This window comes from Xiphophorus couchianus, chromosome 3 (assembly GCF_001444195.1).
Source record: "Xiphophorus couchianus chromosome 3, X_couchianus-1.0, whole genome shotgun sequence".
Classification (NCBI taxonomy): Eukaryota; Metazoa; Chordata; class Actinopteri; order Cyprinodontiformes; family Poeciliidae; genus Xiphophorus; species Xiphophorus couchianus.
The window spans coordinates 2,345,419-2,368,468 of record NC_040230.1 but is presented as its reverse complement, the minus strand read 5'-3'; the positions used below and the strand labels follow the sequence as shown (position 1 = coordinate 2,368,468).

The window sequence follows — 23,050 nt, the reverse complement described above, 5'->3', positions numbered from 1 at the left end:
CCAGATTTTGAAGGAAGCAGCGAAGTTTACCTGCTTCTGATTGGAGCGTTTCAGAACCAAATGTTCCATGACATTTTCTGCATCGTCGTTATTATAAGAGGTGAGATTAGGATCTGGATTAACGTCACTCTGAACGTTCTTCCTTCACAGTTTGACTCTGAGCAGACCACCAGTCTTATTACCACATCCTGTGTGATAACGCTTTAACCTGCATTCATGTTTCCATCGCCTCTCAACAGACTAAATATGTCTTGGAACAATACATATTATTACTCACTTTTATTTACTATCTTTCTAAACGTGTAATACAAATAATGCATCATTTCAAATGTCTGCTCATGTTTGCAGTTTAAAATATGTAAAACATTTACTGAGCGTCTCTCTCTGGCCTGCATTGAACGGTTTCCTGCGCTAAACTTCTGCCCATTCATTTTGGACTCACTGTATCTGAACCAGGTCATGTTTTTATGTAAGACGGGAAATAAAAAGAAATAAAAGTGTGAAAACAGAACACAGAGCAACGCTTCAGTCGTGAATCTGCAGAGGAAACCGTCAGCGCGTTTCACTTCATGTCATCTCTGTCGAGTTATTTTCCAAAACAGATTTCTAAAAACCTGAGATGACACTGATAAGACAACTCTGCTGCTGCAGGACCAACACTTAGGTTTTGCTGTGCACATTTTATTTGCATTTGCACCTAAGTATTAGACCATTTTTTATTACAAAAAAAGAAGATGACCAAAATGATTGATTTACTTTGTTTTTTTCTGCAGGAGTTTCATCTGAATCTTTCAGCTAAATTGAGCTGTAGATGTTTGCAATATGAAAATGAAACAAGCCAAAATAAAACGTGACGGACTTCCCCGTCTGCTCAGGCCCGAGTAACGTTCTGGTCTGGTTCCCGTTTATAAAAATAATTCCTGTTTTGTTTTTTCTTCTATGTTTGGTGTTCAGAAAAATCCCAGATTATTCAAGCCAAAAAACCTCACAACAGACCACGACGGCCTCACAAGACCTCCGGAGTTCAGCTCCATGTTCAGATGCGTTTCTTTTCCAAACATGTTTAAAATCTCGTTTTTAGTTACCGACCTTCCATATTAACCTTCAGTTTGAGGAAGTCTCACTTCATACAACCCAGGAGCTGCTTCATCTTTTTGCAGCATTATAGTCATGGGGGTCTGACAGCGACGCTCCTAAGAGAACAACATCAGGCTTCTGTTCCAGTCTCCATCTGCAGAGCAAAAAGGTAAATAAAAATCAGGGTTTACTGACCGGTTCCAGAACTGTTGTGTTATTAATAAAAAGCTGCTCTATATGCAGCACAGCAGTGATAACGAGTGACAGGATGCCTCACTCTGATACTTTAACAGACGTTTATATAAGTAGAAGAAAAATCTGAGGTAACCGTCGATTGTCGGTAGTTTAGAGAGCAAAAAACTGGCCCTCCTGAACAATGATGTCATAGTAAAAGTAGTTTTGTTTCTGCTCTGTAAAAATAAACGTGTGTATGTGCATTTTTGGAAAAGCACCTCATGCCTGCTGTAAAGCATGGTGGAGGTCAAATGATGCTTTGGGCCTGTTTGTTTCCAAAAGACCAAATGAGAGCATAACATTTTACTGAGCATCTCTGTTTGTAATGCAAACATTTCAAAAGAACATTTTACTTTTTAATCTGTGCTGTATGTTGCTTCATGTTTTGGCCAGGACAAATTTGCAAATGAGTTTTTCCTTAATATATACAAGTTAAAATATGTAAAAGCGGGTCATAACTGAATATTTCAGCCTGATTGTGATCAGTTTACATGGCCAAATCTACAGAGTAATATTTCACCAGACACAAAATCAGAAGTTTTACATGATTTCTAAAATGTTTCCTTCTGTCTTTCTATTTGTAAAACTGATGTCATCAGACAAACAAATCATGTGTCTCTTCTGGCATTTTAAGGAAATGACAAAAGCAGCATGTAGCTTTTATAAAACATATGTTTTTTACATATTTGTTAAAATTATAATTTATGGAGCTCATAAGCAATTTCATAAAGGGATTTGCATGTCGGTGGGCAGCCTGGGGTTAAGTGTCCAAGAGCCACGGCAACGCCTGGCAGGAGGAAGTTGGACTTGAACCGACAACTTTCAGGTTGCAAGACAACTAATCCACCCACTGAACCAAAACAGGCAGATTGATTCAGTGGAGGTAAATTAAACGCTGCAGGACTCAGAAATCTTTATTAAAAGGAAGATTAACATTTCTTCCCCGTTCTTAGCAGGTCAGAATCGATGTAGCTGTAATCAGTCTCTGTTTGGGATAATCAGTTCCTTCAACTGGGATTTCTGCTGTCAGGAAAACCTGGGCTTACGCAGGAGACAGCAATCCTCCGGCTCATTTTAGTGATTTTATGAGGAATTATGTAAAAGATTTCCTGCAAAGTTCATGATGCAATTTCCTGAGTTTTCTAAATCTGTGTTTTATCTAACCTGAACTGAAAAAGTCCGCAGGATGTTTCGGTTTTGTCTCTAAAACTTCTGTTTTCTAAACGATTTATTTAATAATAGCTGACAGACTATTGCCGTCTGAAGCAATATCAACCTGTAAAAATTTGTAACTTCATGCATCAGGCAGGAAAAGAAAATGTTTAGAAATGGATCTATGTTCCCAATGTTCAAAGCTCTTTACATTTACTGTTTCTTTTTCTCGTTCTGGGTTTGCCCCTTAGAAAGGAAAGATCAAACGTGTTGAAAGGTTAGCATCACTCTCATATCCACCTAACCTGCTTTCGTGCGGGTGTAAAGTGACAGGTGTGCCCTTAGCTTTGTGACATACAAACCATCAGAAATGGTGATACTTTATTCCTGCAACTCCTCAACTTTTGAATTTCATTCATAGAATTTTGATTTAAGTTGTTTTAAACATCAGATTTTTTAACCCAAGTTATTTATCATCACTAATATTTTATTCATATAAAAAAAGTCCTGAAACACTTATTCTTTTATTTCTTTGTCTTACTTTTATTGGAGTCTCATAGTTCAACATTGATGAACTTGCATAGAAAGTGCAGGTTAAAAGTTTTAAGTATTGTCACCATTATTGCTCTGACTTTTAAAACTTGCTCAGCCAAAAGTTTTGTTTTTTCTCATTCCTAAATTGCTGCTCTTTAAAACAATCACTGTTACAGTTTGAAAGTATTATGGTGTCAATTATAGGAATGTGATAATAGGGGAAAAAAAGAGAAAATACAATGCGCTTTAGTGGAACTTTATACGCAGTGGCCTCTGGTGGCCGTTTTGGGGTATTGCAGCTTATTTTCTTTTATTTAGTAACCCACCGGTAGCAGAAATGAATCTATAAAATGGTGCCTTCTTGTTAAACTAAATTGTGAACAAATTCACAAACTGTGTGAGCTCGGTCATATAGAGCCGCTGCTTCTCCACATAGAGAGGAGCCAGTTGATCTGGTTAGTCTAGACGTCTCCCTGGTGAGGGGTTCAGGGCTCGTCCCACAGGGAGGAAACCCAGAGGAAGACCCAGGACACGCTGTAGGGACAAACGTTTCTCTGCTGGCCTGGGAACGCCTTGGGATTTAACTCTTTTTCGAGTAACTTTCACCTCCAACCGGCTGCCAAATGTTGCATCAGCAGCGTATTAAAAAACCTCTCAATGCAGGTTTCAAAAATCGCGTAGAAAAAAGCTTAAAACTGCTTGCATGGCTGTTCCAGAGACAGTGGGTGATAATATAGTCTCACCAGATACCCACATCGGCAGACACTACCATGTTAAAATAACTATCTAGCTTTCTTGTAACACCTACACGGTGATGAAATGAATGTTCTTGTTGAATGTTTCCATGAACCTTCACCGTCTTGTGCAGATTATCTTTAGAAAGCTGTTTCACTACATTGCATCAAACTGATAATAAAGTTTTGTCCTGTCTTTACAGTCAGGTAAACTTTTTGTGGAACAGTCAAAAGGAGTTTTTTCTGTTCTCGGATTGAGTTTTCATGCTATCGATATAATTTCTAAAATTTAAATGAGCGTGCCTGGATCCTTCGCTCAGATTTGATTTTTGCGTTGCAGTAATTTTATGTTTACACATCAGAATTTCTGGCTCAGGTTGAGACTGTTTTACATTTTTATGTACATTGAAGTGCAGTTGAGTACAGGTGCTATGCTTTGTGTAATTTCCTGCAATTGGAAAATATTTCGATTTGACTAAGTTTGGTATCGTGACATTTGACCGCGTCAGCTCACACCTACAAGATGATTTGAACCCAATAAAAGCCGTCCCACTTTCTGTCATCTACATGGCAATCCAACATATTTGTCTCACTCTTAAGACTTGATTCAAATTCATGATACATGATTTATGTAATAATGTTTAAAATAGCTTTGATTAATTCAAAAACAGTGTGGAGGGGCTTCACAGCAGGATGATTATGACTCACAGAGTCCAGACACCTTCATTCTGCTGGATTCTACTAAAATCCCCTGATAGAAAATTTACAGAGGGTGAACAACTAGGGTCTTTCGAAATGTGTCAAAACAACATCTGTGACTTCACCATTCATTTGTTTTAGTTCTGAAATAGAACTTCTTCTGTGTTTTGAGTAAAACAATATGAGCGAGGAAGTTTTGGAGAGTTCTGTAAATCAAAATTATTATGAGGATCATTTTGGTTTTCAAACAAGAGAGATGTATTCACAACATAATGCAGATATATTACATGAAATCTATCCATCCATGTACATCTACTCCAACGTAAAGCTGCAGTCTGTAACTTCTACAAAAATATGCTTTTTACATATTTGTTAAAACTGTCACCATGCTGTGACAGAATGAGACATTTAATCTGTGCAAAATAAAAGGATATCCTCCATTTTTTCCAAGTGCTACTATTGCTGTCTGCATAAATGCACTGCTCCCAGTCAAAAACAACCAATCAGAGCCGGGAGGAGTGTCTTAGCGCTGTCTATCATCCGCCTGTACACGTTGCTCAATGTGCTAATGACGGAGAAGCAACTCGCCATTTCAGGAAAACTGTTTATCCGCTGTGGCCGTGCTAACTGGCCCGAGCATTCCTGGCAGACTGTTGTGGTGAACCAGCTGTAGCGTAGCAGAGAGCAGCTGATACACTAGGGTGATTAACAGTGCTAAGACCCCGACTCCCATCATCTCTGACCTGCACACCGAATCCAATGCATCTCAATATCTGGGAGCTGACAGCGCGGGTCACAGGTCTCATCACCTCAAGTGGTGAAATGTTCCCTAATTTCAAAACTTTGGTGGAAGTGGTGCTTGTAATTCTATGACAACAAACTCTGCAGAAATCCCACTGAAGACATTTGATTACACACAATCAGGTACCCATTCTGAGACTTTGCTTTCAGGCCACAGCTGGTTAATCCTTCATAATTTAAGTCCAATCATTTATGTTCATGTTGTATAAATAGACTCTGGAGCCACAGTCAGTATTTTTTTATTACTGCAGAGAAAATGTTACGTTTCCGTCTGCTCAATGTGTGATGGCGTGATGTGGATTCTCTGTTCAGATTGTGTGAGTTGAATATTAAGAAATACCCATTATTATGGGGAAACTCCACTGCAACAGCAGTAAAGTGATGAAGCACAGATTCACACCAAGATACAAATACAGAATACATAAAAACAGAATAAACAATATTATACTCTATGGTAAGGTCAAAATCTTAAAATAAAATGAAAATTAAATGATCATTTTCAGTAGACAGATTACAATCATTCAGGATTTTTCTCCTTCGATGTTTCTTCTCTGCCGATTATTTGACCCTTCTTAAGCAGACTAGCGTCTTTTCCACATGGTTGGAAAATACTTATTGCATCAGCTGAGGCTAAATAACTTATTTGCAGCTGAAAGATGCAGTAATTATCCAATAGGAAGATCAAAACTATTTGTTTAAGTAAATCTGGGTGCTGACGGATCTGTTGGCAAGGCGGCGTAGAAAATTTACACTGTTCTGGTGGAAATTCTTCTTGGTTTTGATAAATATCTTAGCATGTGTCAGAATGCTAAACTATGTCAAAGATAAGTAATGAAATGCAAATACAGTGGGTTACCAATATCTTCTCGTTTATTCTGTACGCAGAAATCCGGTACTGAGTGAGAAAAGTTAACATCGGGTGTTTCTGAAGAATGTCGTCAGATAAAGTGAGGAAATTCCTGGATTTATTTTTCTGCTTCCTTGCACATCAATCAGCTTTTCACATGCAAATCAAATGAATACAGGTTTTTTTTTCTCTGTATCTTGTTTTAATTTATCAAATAACAATTTGATTCTTGCTTAAAGTGAGATGATGGATACATGAATAAGTGATTAATGAGGATGCAGTCCCAGTTTTTGATTAAAAGCAGCGAAGCTGAAAGGAGTAGTTCTTTATTTACTGGTTGATCTCCAGACTCCAGACCCAATTCATGGTCATGAGACACAAACCGCCACAGAAGGAAGGACATTCTGGATACAAGCAGCTGAAATGAGCACATGAACACATGAAAAAAGGATGAGCAGAACCTCACAGAAAGACAATAAACCAGCTAACATCAGCTCTGCACCTGTAAAAAGTTGGTAAAACTCTAAATATTCCAATGAGAGACATTGGAGCCATACTCATACTTCCCTGCATTTGGAAAGACCCAGAAATCATTGATCAACCACTGCCAGCTGCTTTTTGCCAACAACCCTGACATAAAAATAAGTGAAAAACGAGAATGCAAGAGTTTTCCCAAAGAGCTTCCCAAAGACCAGGGAATAACAGGCACAGTTTCTCCCACGAAAACAATAAGAAATTCGCTCAATCTCAAAGGTCTCTAAGCATTTCAGGACACAAGACTCCACTGATGAAGAAAAGCAATGTTAAAGCTTCTTTAAGGTTTACTGCAGGAGATTTGGACTAACCAGTGAAATACAGGGAACATGTCGAGTGGTCGTATGAGGTCAAAGTTGAAATCTTTGGATGTTTTGAAGAAAGAATAGTTCTTAATATCACCCAAAAACAAGTTTTAGGGGCATCACAGTGGTCCAGTACCACATGTCTGCCTTCCAGCATCTGAATCTGACAGATTACATATAAATGAAGGAAGTTTGCATGAAGGACGTTACAGATTTTGGTTTCCTTCCTCAAACTAACATTGTCATCCGGAACAAATTTTAATATGTTTACCACACAGGCTGTATGACCTATAGGGATACAAGAGCAACACATTTGCCCTCAATATGTTTTCTGTTTATTTTAATCTCTTCTCAATAAAGAATGGGCACCCAATATTATTGTACAGTAAGAGAACACCATCAGATGTATTACTTTAGATCTCTGTTGGCTAGTGGCCCTAAAATTGGTATCTAACGTTTGATTTAGCGTTAACCACAAGGCTCCATTTTGTGTTTTTTGTCTGGACTGCATTTTGTCATCTCCAACTCATCTGATCATACATAAACTTGTCGAGTCTTTAAAGAATTTGAAATCTAGACATTTCAAATTTGAGAAAAGCACCAAAATCTGCTATATACTACTTGTACCTGGATTGTTCTCATTCTGCACTAACATATTTTCAACAACAATTTGTGACTAATAAAAATTCTGACAGAAACAGCGATTTTATCTTTCTACATCCAGCCTGTTGTTCTCATTAGAGAGCAAAAGACTTCAGTAAAACCAAAACTGCTTTATAGTCATTCTAAATGCAAAACAAAACTTAAATTGGTCATATCCTGATTCTACAGCTTCTGGTTTGAGGAACATTCATTCTATTTGTAAAAGTTACAAAAAATAGTAGATGCCTTTTATTAGACCACCTGAGATGGGGCTTGGGTTAAAAACTAAAAAAGTTGGACTCATCATTTCCAAACTAGATTGTTGTACAAACATCAAAACATCACTTTTGATCCTTACAACATGTCAGACAGACCACCTCAGATCTTCCTCAACAAATGCTGTACATATTTTAAGGGTTTCGCAAAAGTCAGAACAGAAATCAGCTCTATATCCTCCTTACTGACCTTACTTTATTGTAGAAGTAGTAAATTTGGTTCACTTGTTGAACTTTAGATCAAGAAGTTCTTCACCTAGATGTTTTGACCGAACAGCTTCACATTTGGTGAGTTTGCTCCTAAGACATGATCTAAAGTTTTTAAAACTCCTGACTTTTCATGTGTGTCTAAGTCGGTGGTTCTTAACCTTTTTTGAGGTACCGAACCCATCAGCTTCATATGCGCATTCACCGAACCCTTCTTTAGTGATAAATAAATTATTTTTTTTTCAAAATTCAAGACATAAGTATATGTTTTTTTGCTGGTGCACAAAATGAGCCGTGCATGAACGTCACTTTGCTCAAAGAACAAAAACATGAACTCACAGCAAGTTATAGTGTTACTTTATTCTGGCCCCCAAAAAATATTTCAGCCCCATAAAAGAATTTCAGCCCCCAAAATATTTTTTTACTATTTTACTAATTAAAAATAAATTTGGATTTTTTTTCAAAGAATTAAAAAATTTTTAATAACTTAATTTTTTTAATTTTAAATTTAATTTGTTTTTTGTCGTTTTGAATCCACAAAATACTTTTTTGGGGTCAGAATAAAGTATTGCACAAATGACATACCTGAAAATCAGTGAGACTTCTGCTGTTGTCTTTGGGAGACCAGTTCAGAGAGGCGTGGCTTCACAGGTGCATCTTCAGAGCAAAGTCTGTTCATTTTCTTCTTTTTTTGCTCGACATATTCAGTATGGATTAAAATATTAAGAAAGAAACCACGCGACGTACAACTACGACAGCCGCTGATACTGAGCGCACTAAATTCCCCGCAGCCCTGATTGGCTGAGCAATGCAACATGATCCTCTGCAGCAAGTGATGGCCAAGCGGGGCGCGTCATCACGACTTTACACAGGTGTGTCTTTACCTCCGCGGCAGAGGCTCCGCCGAACCCCTGAGACCGACTCACCGAACCCAGGTTAAGAACCGCTGGTCTAAGTTGTGTGGCCAGACCTCAAAGCTTGACTAGTCACCAAGAAATTTTTTTATTATTATCTGCTACAAATAAAGTCACAATAAATCCACAATAAAACTCAATCATCTGAGCCCCGCATCTAAGAACAGGAAGTCTAAAGTAACGCTTTAAAAGGCCCATACTTGACCCCCTTGACCTAATCAGTGTGAATCTGTGTCTCTAGAGAGAAGACAAGTTTAACAGAGTCTCCAGTATTAAGGCTTTTGCTAACATGGCGTGTCTGTGGTAGGATCACGCTGTAGCCAAACGTTTAATTTCCACATATATCGTCTGATCTACGACAAAATGAATGAAGGATGCAAACAATAAAACAATCAACCTCACACCATGCCACCATGCTTGGACTGAGGATTATGAAATCCAGCATGCAGATGTAACTTCTGAAGAGCTACTGTAACTCTTGAAGCCGCGGTTCAAATCCCACAGGACGTCGGCCATTTTGACTCTTTTAAACCCGATGTATCTGACCAAACTCCTCCTAGAGCTTTCCACTTACAGACTTCAAAATGAGCCAGTTTAACAGTCAGGAACTGGGGATCAAAAGTTATCAAAAGCTTTTTTCTGCCTTGAAGCAGGTGAGTGTGGCCAAGCTTCAAAATCTGACTCCATAAAATACGAAGGTTTGATCTCTACGACACAGTCGGACATGTACCAATACTCAACACGTTCCCATGGGCATTTGATGGCATCACTTTAGTTCCACCCCCTAAAAACAGGAAGTGACTTGTTTCAAGCTTTTAAGTTGTGTCTAATGACACAGATCAAGTTGATGTTGAATCCTGCAGCTGCTGTTAACTGAACTGTGTGTTCATGGCGTGTATCTCGCTGTTTGCTATGACTGGCTCTACATCACAGACGCATGATCCGATTTGCTCCAAACTTCACATGATTTATACTTTTCAACAGGAAAAACATGTGATTTATTTAAATTACATTGAAATTTGAATCAAATGTACCACATGGCATATTTCAAACAGCATTATTTCCCTGATGCATTACACAATTCACACCAAAATTTGTGCTTATTTTGTAGATCATTCTGATCTACAAATCTGATGACATCACTTTAGCTCTATCCACTGAGAATAAAGTCACAGGTTTCTGTGGTGAATGGCCCACTGTTGAACCTTCTTTAATAATAGATGAAAATTTCAGGCAACATTTCCAAAATACTAAAGGAAGTCTTCGTTAATTCTTCAGCACCAAACAGGAAGTGGATGTGGCTTCTACCAGAAAGGTCAGATTTTGGCCAAACTTTGAAGACGTCCTGTTGGAGCTGAACTGAGCCTGACTGAACGTGATATTGAGGCTTATTTCTAGTAAAACCAAGCGGCAACATGTAGATTTGAGCGCTGATGCAGAACATCTGCGGTCGCAGCAGAAGCTTATACATAATCAAACCTTAAGGGACTCTGTCTACTTTCCATATGCAACTGAAAGGGTCCATGTTCGTTTTCCTCTTTGGGTAAAGTAGGTGAACCAAATTTGACGTCTCAATTGTTTTGCACAAAACATTTTCTGTTTCCTGTTGACTTTTTTTAGGTGGTGTAGCTGATGCATATTCATAGCTTAAAAGTGGAAGTGGTGGGAAGGCACCACATTACACCCTTCTGCAACCACATCCTGAGTCACCATGCTGACAGTGACGCCTTTAACTTGCTGCCTGATTATTCTTCCACTCAGTCTTCAGACGTTAACACATTAGTGTCTCCGGCACCGCTTCACTCTTCAAGTTGTAGAATTTCACATTAAAAAAGGTAAAAAAATTTCAACCTTCTCTGTATTTATACTTAAAATATCCTGATCTGAAGACACGATGGGCTTAGATTATTAATTTTGTTTAATACGATTTAACATTGTTGTATAATAAGCACTTTGTATTGCCTTGTTGCTGAAAATGTGCTAAATAAATAAAATTACCTTTACTTTTATAATGATGTAAATCCATTAATTTGTGGTCATACCATTTTACTGATAAAAATGTGTCAGTATATCTTCCCAGACTGTTTAAATCTTTCTTATCTGTTGCTGTAACGATGAACCTTTGGTCCAGAGTAGCAGCGGGTGACAGAAAGCCGAAGCGTTTTTCTTCTAAATGTCTCTTCTTTAACCTCAGACCTGAATTAGAAAGCTCTATTTGTGCCTGCAGTCTGGCCTGCTGTGTTTTCCCCTGCCTGCCCGGCTTCTGACACCAGTGAGTCATCTCCATGGCTCCTCCACCTCCAGCCCTGTCGCTGCTGTGGGGTCTCACTTTATTCTTTGGTGGAGGTAAGATGACTTATTGGATTCCTCTGTCCTGTTGTTTGCTGAAGATCTCTTTTAAAATATTTCACTTCGTTGGAAATTCATTGTAATCTTGTCTTAATGGCTGCAGATCATTAATCTCAAATTTTATAATTTGGTTTTTGCTTCTTAAAATCAAGTGAAACGTCTTTTTGAGTCAACAGTCATTGAAGTTGACATTCAGGATTAGAAACTCTAGATAGTGCAGCCTTTGCAGCTGACCTCTTTTTTCTCCTCTGCAGCAGCTGCATCTGTCTGCAATGTCACCTGCACCACTGACTATGTAAAGATGCTAAACTGCTCCTGCCAAGGCTCTGTGCCAACACTTCCTGTTCGTCTCACTGTGGCTTGCAGGTAAAAGTTGTCCTGTCATTGTTACTAAATTGATAAATGTCTTTATCACGCTACTGCATAAGCAGGGGCATTTTAATCTTTTCCTCAAGAATTATATTTTTAACATGAAATATAATTATGTCTTTGCATTATATTATTTAACTTTTTATTTGAAGTAATGAATAAAACAGTCTGCAGTAGAGTTAACTCCTTCTAAAAGAGTGAAAGATGTATTTATGAATTCCCTCAGTTCCTCTTTGCATCATTCACATAAACAGACAAGCTGCTTATTCCATATTTCATGTGTGAAAACAGCCTACAGATAATAGTTCCCAACATCACAGTCACAATTCAGACAGAAAGAAGTCTAAATGACAAGGATAAAAATGTTGTTATACTGGTAAAATGCTGTAATTTTTAAATGTTTTCATATGAGGAATCTGAAAAGTTTGCAAATAACTCACTTAGAGGACCCAAGTTTGTTGCAACTGAAACTATTTTTATTTAATTTAAATCTAAACTCTGCATTGTTTGGCATCATGATGCTTGATTGCTTAGTTTATTACACCAAAACTGTATAAATATGAAATTATCTTAATGGCTATATTCATAAGTGGCCCTAAAATGCAATAACTAACCTACCCATAATGCATCTCAAAATAAGATGGCATGTTTAAAAACCCAAAAGTGGGTTAAAAATTAAAGAAACATTAAATGAATGAGCTATTTGCATATAAAAATGTTTTTGTCACAATGAGGCTTGAAAACGTAAACATCTGAAAATGTGTTTTTACAATAATTTCTTGTGCTATTTGAACATTGGAGAACATTATCAGGGACCATGTTTTTCATTGTTCTTACCAAAATGCAGAAATATGATTTGTCTTTAAAGTCTTTTCATTCATCATAACACCAAATGATTCTGTTCCAGCTCTGAGGACACACATCTTACTGTGAGCTGTGAGACCGAACCGCCTCAGTCCTGGTGCATAATCAAAACGGACCTCACCTACGTCGCATCCACCGAAACGCTGTGCAACGCCACCGCCAGCCAGCCTGGCGGCCGAGGCCCGGTGGTTCTCAGTGAGTCACACCAATGGGAGCTCTATTCTGTGGGTAGGTTCAACATATAATCTCTCATTTCAGTTTCATATCTGACCGGCTGACGTAAAAACCACGCACAAAAAATGCAACTGAGAGCTGCTTTAAGGTCAGCACTCTGGCAGTTAGAGAGTGTTTAGGGTTTTTAATGAAAAGTGCAGAGTTCACTCCAACCACGTGTCTCCTTTGCTGGAATAAAGCTCATGCCTGCTCTGACTCCTCTTGACTTTTTTTTACAGTAAAACTTGAAGCTCCTCATAATGTCACAGTGAAAAAGGCTGCTGGAATCTACAACATCGCCTGGAGAAACAAAAGTGAATACACGTCCTGCGTCATAAACAAAGTCCGCATAAGAAATACAAAAAAGCCATCTGAGGTAATGCTGAGTTGTCACAGAAACATGAACGAGACTGTAACTGTTAACCACTTTTTGCTGATAAGTTGTATTTTCTCATTTCTTCGAAACAGGATTTAATCTTTAAGCTTTTACCAAACCGGATGTACTTTGAGCTGGATCAGAAAAAGCTGCGGCCCGGTGCTTCCTACGTTGTGAACGTTCAGGCAAAAATCTGTGACGATGAGTTCATTGTGGGTCCGTGGAGTGAATGGAGCTCCGATGCTGAGTGGAGCTCACCGGCTGACCCTCCAGATGAAAAAGGTGGGATCACATAACATGCCCAATAAACCTGGATGTTCATAAATATTCACAGTTCAAATCATATTCATCTGATCTTTGTCGCTTTTCCAGGAGTGAATTTTTACTGGCTTTACATCTCGACGCCCATCATCCTCATCCTCGCCCTCCTGTTACTGGGATACCTACAAAAACCGTGAGTATTTTCCAACATCTCACTTTCCTGTTTTAAACTGGATTTTCCCATCAACTCAGACCTGATTTTAGTTATTACCAAAACAAAGAGGCTAAACAACTTTACTGAACTTTTTACTCCTTGTTCAATCCCATCCCAATTAACCAGTCAGTAAACCTAAGCTGATAAAGAGGAGTGAAGGGTTGAAGGTCACCATCATGCTGCCTTCCAGTAAATGATTAGCAACACAACTCACCGCATCTGTTGATTCCTGGCATCACCTCCTACATATGTAGAAACCACGGCAGCAGTACATGCAGCAGCGCTGTGCACTGAATGGCTCACAGGCATAGGAAGTCCTGCAGCAGAGCGTCAGAGAGCTGAGAACAGCTCCCTGTAGGTCTCCACGGTTTCAGCAAGAAAACACAAGATTAACCCATCAGACACTCTGCTGTCGCTGCTGAAGGATGATGTAACACGTCTAATGTGTGAACAGAAGTTTTAGTTTTGGTATTCTCACTGGCGGTTGACACACGAAGCCTAATTCACTGCAAAAACCCAAAATATCACCAAGTGGTTTTGGTTTCTAGTCCAAGTTCTAGTGAGCAATTTGGATTTAACAATAAAAGTGAGAATAAGAACTTACTTTTTTAGGTAACAGTTTGGATATGATAAATCAGAAATTTATTCCAATAAATGATAAACGATACGATAAATGCAAATATCTTAGAACACCTGAAATAAGACAAAACTTAAAAATAACTTTTCAGCAACATTTATAAACTTGTTTCCAGGCAATAATTCTTGTGTAGAGATTTAAAAACGGTTATTTACAGTTGTCATTATTACTACTATTATTGTCATCCATAGGTTTTTAGCAGTCAGTATTTCACCTGAACAAATGTTGTATTCTGTCTGTTTCATCAGACAGACCAACATTAACTCCACAAAGCTGTTTTATTTTTTTCATGTTTGTCATGTTTTAAGTTGTTAATTTAGATAATTAACTGCATGGTTTGTTTCTAAAGTCATTTTAAAGTGAAGGAAACACCAGTGGTATCACAGAACACACAAATCATAAAGGTTTTCTCACCTTTTCTCTATGGTTTTATTCAAATGAGATGGTTAAATTCAGTTTTTCCTTTTAATTCTTGGTTTGATTTGAATTAACCTGCTTAACAGCAGCCATTATGACTCATCTCAGAGTGTTAAAAAGAGCCGTTTTTCACATGTTCTGTGTTAAAACCAGCATGAATCAGAGTTCAAACCAGAATGAATTTAGGTTTTTATGTTGAGGACAATATAAGAGTAATTTAAGGAATAACCTGAACTGAAAGAGTTTTTTTTCTCTTTTTCTTTGAAAAAAGCCAGAGATGAACCAAATCTGAAAATATTTTTATTGTTTTTTAAATTCAAGATTCATTCAGCTGCTATGAATTAAAAGAGTCTCAGTGTTAAAGTATTTAGACGCAGCAAAGTTTTTCTGAAACAACCTCCAGTTGAGAAGTTTTGTTGTCAATCACTGTCTCCTCATGATGAAAATAATCCTTCTGTTCTGAGAGTCGCAGCGTGGGATCTTTTATTATCAAAAGCTAAGATCAAGCTTTGACTCAATAATTCAGTAAATTGCTGCGTAATCATTCACATGAAAGCCGTGTTGTTTTACCAGGATTACTGGTTATGATCTTAAAACCTTTGATTTCAGGTCAAAGCTTCGCCTCTGCTCAGCTCATCTACCGTAAATCAGCAACGATCCAGATAAAAACATGAGCAAAGAATAGAAACATCCTTTATTCTACCTCTATTGGGAAAATTAGCAGTAAGAAACTAATGGAAGTACATACAGATAAGCTATGCTAGTAGTGGCAAAACCTAAACATACAACATAAAACATCTAGAAAGCTATGAAAAATAGCAGATACTTATTGCAAAAAATGTAAGTGTAAAAAATATTTTAAAATAAATCTGTACTTTTATGTGCAAAAACAGACAAGAGAACAACAGTTTGTTGTGTTTGCAGGGAGCAGCTAACAAGCTGCTGATTCAGCAGGCGAAGCCACAAACCAGGATGTCCAAACGTTTTAAAATGTAAAAATTCTTGCAGGCCTGACAATTTTTATTTTTTAATAAACATGATCAATAATGAATTAACTAATGTAATTTTGAATGTTTTTTATGTTAAATAGTTAAGGTCTGTCAACGTATTTAATTTAAAAAAATGTCTAATTTCTAAAATGTTTGGGTTAGTTGTCTTCGGTTATTCTCAGCGACATGAACAGGAAACGGGTCGCTCTTTCTGCAATGTCCCAAACACAAATCTTACCAAGTATTCTTGGTCTAGTTTCTAGTGGAAATATCTTAGATCACTTGAAATAAGACAAAACTAGCTTACAAGAAACTTTTTAGCAAGAAATAGGAGCTTGTTTTACACCTTAAAATTGATGAAAAATGACTAATTCCACTGGAAGACTGTTCACTTACAACAGTGAGATAATCTACCAGTGGAACTAGTTTTCCTCATTATTAAGGAATTATGGACTTAAAACAAGATCCTATTTCTTGCTAAACAGTTTCTTGTAAGTTAGTTTAGTCTTATTTGAAGAGTATTTAGATATTTGCACTAGAAGCTAGATTACAATGACTTTTTTAAGAGTTTGCAGTAAATTGACACACAATCATTCTAGGGAGCTAAAAATGTCCCCATCAGCACATGTTGAAGACCTCTGCTCTACAGGTTGGCTGTTGCCGCCACACACTGACTAAAGGTCACTGTTTCTGTCTTCTGCCTCTCCTGACTTTTATTCTGCTTTTCTTTCAGGTCCTGGCAGAAAAAACTCAAAATGATGACGTTCATCCCCAGACCCAACGACTATTTCAAGCCGCTCTACCACAGCCACGGTGGGAACTTTAAGGTAAGAGAAAGCAAAAGTAGCTTTTCGCATTGTTTGTAGTTTCCAACTCGGGCCAGCAGGTGCTGCAGAAGAGGGGACTCACGTCACATCTGGACCCTGCTGGCTCTGCCGGCTGGGACTTTCCCTTTGACGGCAGACTGAAGGGACTCTGATGTTCATGACTCAGTCAGCAGGGGCTTCACGAGCCTCACATGCTGTGGGAGGATATTTGTCTCAGTCAGGCAGACCTGTTCCACCTCGGTGGAAATCACCCCAGAGGTTGTTTCAGCTCTTTGATTTGCCATGGTGTCACAGTAAAAACGGCCTGTTTTCTACCTGATGGAGACACATAATGAGAACGTTGTGGTTTACGGTTTTCGTATTTTGTTTAAATTCTTTCACAAATGTTGCACGGTTTCTCTCTGCCCTTTGTCTTTTTCAGCATTTGTCTTTTCCCCTAATGTAAATTTACTCTTCTCATATCTGCTATTTTTAGCACAGATCATGTTTGTGCAGGCAGCAATCTCCAAATCGTTTTAGACTCCATTTCCATCAATGATAGTCATTCAACAACCGTATGAAAGGTTTTACGGCATACAGCAGAACATAACCACATCCAGCGTCACATATGAATTTTAATGAATCACGTGAAAATACTGTAGCTGCACCTGGAAAAGTTGTTAAGCAACAAGTTTAGATTTGTTCTGCAACCTGCTTGTTGCTCCAAACCAAAAAGAAAATGTTTTAATAAAGGATGCAACAAGAAATTGTCATTTTAGGAGTTAATACGCAAGTTATTGTGCAAAATCTGCTTTTAATAACAACAGACTTTCATCATTTTCCAGATATATATATACAAAAAAAATAACTTTCACCTCATTCTATGAAATTATTTTTTTTTCTTTTGTAATAGAGGATTCACTTCTAAAATCTGACAATAGGAATAAAATTTAGGTTAATTTTTGTTAGTTTTTATAACAAAGCATTTCACACATATTTAGAAAATCGTTTTTTGCAGCTCTTGCCAAATTTCATGTTGTAGTTCTTTGAATTGAAGAAGATGCAGAAAAGCTGCTCTAAACACAAAGACCAAAATTATTTCCTTCCATTGTCGTGTCCTTCAAACAAATAAAAGGTGAAGACATTTTCAGAAAAGATAGATATATAGCAACAAGAATTAATCGAGTCTGGAGCACTTAATCTGTAGGTCAGGACTCAAGGCGATCCAAACCTATTTAATGCAACAAAATTCAGATTGAGTTCATCTCAAACTGTCACTAAACTTGTTAAAATGCTATCAATCCCAGCAGATGGCGCTATCTCTCCACTTTACACATGATCAAACAAACAGCAACAGTGGAGAGGAACTACGTCTTTTTAATTAGATGAAATTACATCCAGGAAATCCTAGTCTAGCTCTTTTTTTGCATCCAGGTGGGACAGAATGCTCAAAATGTTCCCACAAAGAGTAGATTGAGCAGGTAGACATAGACATTCTAATTATGTTGCATAAACAGGATTAAATCCAGCCATCATGTGAGCCAGAATAATTACTTCACTGCAAGGCTTTGCATTTCCACAAAGATAAAAAAATTTCACACTAAAACTTATGACTTTGTTATCTTTGGTCATAATTAGTTAGATTGCTATGAAAGAAAAACCCCAATGTGTCCCAAACTGATCAGAAAAATCATCTATCAAATAGGAACTTATAAAGGATTTTATGACTGAGTGAATAAAATCACCCTTAGCCGTTTTTCTTTAGACTTTTTAAGAATGTGACTCGTTGTTTTTATTGGTTGTGACGCCATTGTATTAGTCAAAGTTAAAATTTAGTTCAGTCAGAGAAAAAAAAATGTTTTCCTTTTGAAGGATTTTTGAGATTAACATGCAATTACATACCTTCTACAGCAGAGGGCGCTACTGGAGTATTTATGAGTACTGAAGCGTCGCCTTGAAGGAAGTGACGCAGATGTAAAAAAGGAATGAAGAAAAGATTTACTTTGTCACCTCAGGTGTTTGTGAGGATCTTAAGAGCAAAGTTTTGGAAAGTGATTAAATTAGTAAAGAAACTTGGAAAATCTATTAACTTTAAACTACTTTTAGTTTAAAAAAAATAAAATACGTTTTTTAAACCAGAACAGAATCCTTTGCCAGTTGGCCAGCATGTAAGGGTGTAGAAGTGAAACTGCTCGTATATTTTAGGTGCTGCTTTCTTTAGTTTGGTGACTTCCCACCGCCTGCGGCGCAGCTCTCTTTGCGAAGCGGCTTCTGTTCTCCTGCAGTATCTCACGTCCTTGTGGTGCAGACTGCTTGCGTCTTTCTCGATTTACAGGTTCCGTTCAGGAGCTTTGTAGACAGGATGTGGTGGCCTGGGCGTCAAAGCTCATGATTCAAGCTTATCTGGACATCTCAGGCTTTAGGTGGCTGCACATTTTTTACTCTTCTCTGAAGTCTTTCAACTGCTTTAAAACCCGTCAATTAGATGAACGTCTGTGCACTAAATCAAAGTGAATATCACATTTCTTTCAAATAGTCGTCAGAGTCACATTTGGACACTACAGATTGATATCTGCACATTTAAAATTAGCATCAACTTCTTCAAGGAAATAGAGTAATATTCTTCAGATTAGGAAGACTTGTTGCATGCAGTAAGTAACAAATACCATTTAGTCCAAATCTGGAGATATAGAGAGTCTGGATGCGACATGAAATCTTTCTCTGTCAGATTAGAGGAGCACCTCTGCACATGTGGAAAAACATGCCATAACTTAACAATGAAAAATGAGAACAATCTGATCCGAGATTGTGAAAGTAACCGATTATATTCTGGCCTTGCTGGCAGCAACAGAGACTCAAAAACAAGATAAGTGGATAATATACAGAGATGACGTGTCACCTGAAGAGCCGCTGCAAAGGAAGTCACTGATTATCATAACCTGCACCAAGAACGTGGTTTTATGTTGAATCAGAGATTCCTCTAAAATGCAGAAAGTTTCTCAAACTTTTTTTTTATTTTCTTACAATGATTTGAGAGAAAGTAAAAGAGGAAATCTAAAAATGTATATTTTTACAGAATAAATGACAGATATAACTCTTGAGATTAGGTGGACATTTCAAAGAAATGTTGTGCTAATGTGACGCACATCTCAGCATGATCTGTATATCAATAAATCCTGGCTGCTTCCACTGAATTGCAGATGATTTGTCATTTTGCTGCTTTAATCCATCAGCAGTGGCCTGAAACTGTTCCTGCTGGGTTGCAATGCCATTTCCAAAATATTTAAAATCCATTATCGAACATGGAGAAAGATTATTCAAAAGAGAAAAAACATTTTGTTTTTCAGCCACAGGATCTGGTCACCTGATAGCCACTAAGTTATCAAAGATGTAAATTAAGGTGGATGAAAATTCCTCCACAATGATGAAGCTCAATATCGAGTTATTGCTGCTGAACGTTGCGTACAAGTCATGGGCTACATTTTGTTTTTCTTTGCCATTGTAGGGATACTTGGTAAAAGATGCTCTGATTTCACACAAACTGGTACAAAGTGGGCGAAATGTCACACTTTTTTTTTTAATCTTAGAATTTAAATTTGTGTTCAGAATTAAAATGCAGTTTCTTTCATGGCTGAACATGCTAACAGCAGCTTATATGACACAGTAACTGTCTGCAGTAATCTAATGTGATGTTTTTCTGCTTTTTTCCCGTAGGAGTGGGTGAAGCCGGTGTTCAACGAGTACGATTACCTAAAGATCACCACCTGCGTCATGCTGAGCGAGAAGCAGAGCGAAATCCTCAACTGGAGCAACGAGAAGCAGAGCTACAGCGAGGTCACCGAGGTGAAAGCTGCTGACGACTTCCTGCAAGCCCAGCAGCTTCCCAACAGCCTGCTGATGACGTTTCAGGACAGCAGCACCTCGCAGGGCACCATCCACTCCACGGGACACATCTCCATCCACACCGTCACCCTGTCCGGAGAGGAGTTCGAGGCGGACGTGACGTCACAGAGCTCGCTGAAGAGCTTCCAGGACGCAGAAAGCTTTGGCTCGTTTGACGACGACAACAGGGAGCGCGTTGCTTACAATTTGGGGGAATCGCATGCGTCCCGGATGGAGCGGCACAGTGGGATATCACTACGGGAAAACCAGATCGCCAATGATTTGATACTGGAGAACCAAAACTTTCTGCCGGATGGCGAGTTCAACGAGGCAGAGCGGGTGTCGCTCAACTCGTTCGCATCAAATGAACAGTCGGAGGACGGATACCCTCATGTGGACTTGGACACCATCGACAGCGGCTTCGGAGAGTGCGGCAGCCCTGGAGCCTCAGACTCAAACTCTAACTCATTTCCTGAGGAAAAACACTTCAATTCAAACTATGTCAAGCAATGGATGATATGTAGCACAATTCAGGAAGACACCAGCACTGTGAACAATGAACTCGATGAGACGGTGACTGCAGCTTCTGACTCACAGCCACAATAACTGCAAACAGAGGAAGAATCATAATGCTGCATGAACAATATGTGCATCCTCACGTATTTGTTATTTTGAATGAGCCAAGTAAACGTTTATTTTTTTAAAATCTCTCTACTAAAAAGAGTTTTACTGATGTCTGTTTATTGTTAATTTAATGGAACTGAGATTCTTGTATGATTTGAATGAGACACTTTTTTTAGCTTCACCTTTATTTGTACAGGTAATAAGATGTAGTTTGTCTCAATAAAGATCTGTTCTTAACTGTACAGAATGCAAATGTTTAAATATGTATATATGTAAGTAAATGGATCAATATTAAAAAACCCTTTCATAAGGCGATTTTATAAGACGTATTTGATGTGAATTTAAGCTGCAGGTCAAACAGGAGGAAAAAAATGCAACCGAGAAACATCAGATACAAACTGTAGAAGATAAAGGAGCAGGGCAGCTAAGTTTGCACAACAATAAAAAAATAATAAAATGGTGTCATGAGCATAAAGATGCTAAGATACATCAGTAACCTTCTGATCCACAAAGCCAATGTATGAAGACAGCAAACAACCCTGGACAAGTCAAATGAAACATGTTGGTGTGTTTTAGCAGTTCTGTTCAGTGACTCTGCCTCCATCTTGCTCAGGTGTTAAGGTCATGCATGCTACAGTTGTAGCAACAGCATGTAGGCTCCCTTATCAAGATGTCTGATAATGCTTATTTCCTTGCGTTTGCACATTTTTCTGTAACCACTGTAACCAACCGTCCTGTTTGTGCAGTGTACATGAAAAAAAAGCAAAATAGCAAAAAGGCTAACTTGATTTTTGATGCTGATATTTCCATATAAAGGCAATTGTTGCATGCAGTCCACTTAGTTTCTTCCCATGTTTGGCTATTCTATAGAAACTATAGATGTTGGCATGTGAAAGGATAATTCTGAACTGTACAGAATACAGAATGCACTCAAAAATATTTGAGTAAAAATATTACTCAAATATTTACTCACATATTTGGGTAAATATGTGAATTTAAGCTGCAGGTCAAACAGTCAGGTGGAAAAAAATTTAACTGATTAACATCTGACACAAACTATGCATTGGAAATATTTCTAATATTCAGCAAACTCAGCAACCAGTTTGTTTATGTAGCAATTCATGACCAGGTCAACTCCATAAAACTGCTCCCAACCAACACAAATCTGAACTTATTCTCTTATTCTCAACCATTATTTAATGCTTTAAATAATGGAATTATTAGAAAAGATTATCCATCCATCCGCTTATACCTGAAGGAACCCGTTGTCCATTTCCATTGTTGTGCAACAATAACTTTGGCAATTTTTTTAAACTAGTAATTTAAGTCAAAACTACTAAATTGGGACTCAACCTGATTATTAGCAAAATAATAGCCAAACAATTTAGTCTCAGTTATTGTTTCCAAGTACCTGTCTGATGAGGCTCAGTTGTTTTTGTTAGGTGCTTTTGAACAGCAAGGCATTACAGACATATGGAATAAACACAACTTTTCTACAACAGACAAAAGTTAATTAGCAAAATAATTCCACCTTCCAGTTAAAATACTTTAATCAACAAACCTACCAAGTAAAAGATGAAACAAAACGAATAAACTACTAAATGTAAACCAGTAAAAATGTACAAATAAGAAGGGAACCAATAAAATGATGCAATCAGGTCGCTGCGATTCGGTCTCAATCAGGACGGCAGCGACAGCAAAAGGGAAACGAAGTGTGATTGGCGGCTGGAATAAATAAAAGGGGAAAGTAGCTTCAGCTAACGGCGTACTTGTGGTTCCTCCTGTCATGGCCGTCAGCTTGATTGGCACGAGGGCTGAAACAATTCCTCGAATGATTCGATTACTTCGATTATTAAAATTCCTCGAGGAAAATTGATCTGCCTCGAAGCTTCGTTAAATTATGTAGCGCACGGTGTTCCGGCCGGATCATTATTTGTGGTGGGCAGCGCTCTTACTTCCGCCCAGGAGTTGTTCTGAAGTGCTAGCAGCTTGGCGTTGAACTGTGCGGGTTTTGCAAGGGTTTGGGGAGGAATAAGGATTGTAGAATTTTGCGTTGTGATGGTTGGACTACGACAGCTGTTGTGGCGTCGGAAT

The 23,050-nt window shown here is 38.1% G+C and overlaps 1 protein-coding gene across 1 annotated transcript; it reads left to right on the top strand.

The window, feature by feature from the left end:
- The first annotated feature begins 958 nt into the window (after nucleotides 1–958).
- il21r.1 (interleukin 21 receptor, tandem duplicate 1) lies at nucleotides 959–21,279 on the top strand. The gene is made up of 10 exons (XM_028007506.1): nucleotides 959–1,246; nucleotides 10,576–10,790; nucleotides 11,183–11,301; nucleotides 11,559–11,670; nucleotides 12,581–12,765; nucleotides 12,990–13,126; nucleotides 13,219–13,408; nucleotides 13,499–13,580; nucleotides 16,378–16,471; nucleotides 20,165–21,279. The coding sequence occupies exons 3-10, from the start codon at nucleotides 11,241–11,243 to the stop codon at nucleotides 20,936–20,938; spliced, it is 1,635 nt and encodes a 544-aa protein (XP_027863307.1). The 5' UTR covers nucleotides 959–1,246; nucleotides 10,576–10,790; nucleotides 11,183–11,240; the 3' UTR covers nucleotides 20,939–21,279.
- Nucleotides 21,280–23,050: the final 1,771 nt, after the last annotated feature.

What these genes read in the sequence shown, in the direction of transcription:
- il21r.1 (XM_028007506.1), top strand. Translation starts at nt 11,241, where the DNA reads ATGGCTCCTCCACCTCCAGCCCTGTCGCTGCTGTGGGGTCTCACTTTA. An exon ending in CACTTTATTCTTTGGTGGAG is followed by an intron (nt 11,302 to 11,558) that starts GTAAGATGACTT and finishes TCTCCTCTGCAG; the next exon opens with CAGCTGCATCTGTCTGCAAT. An exon ending in CTGGGATACCTACAAAAACC is followed by an intron (nt 13,581 to 16,377) that starts GTGAGTATTTTC and finishes CTTTTCTTTCAG; the next exon opens with GTCCTGGCAGAAAAAACTCA.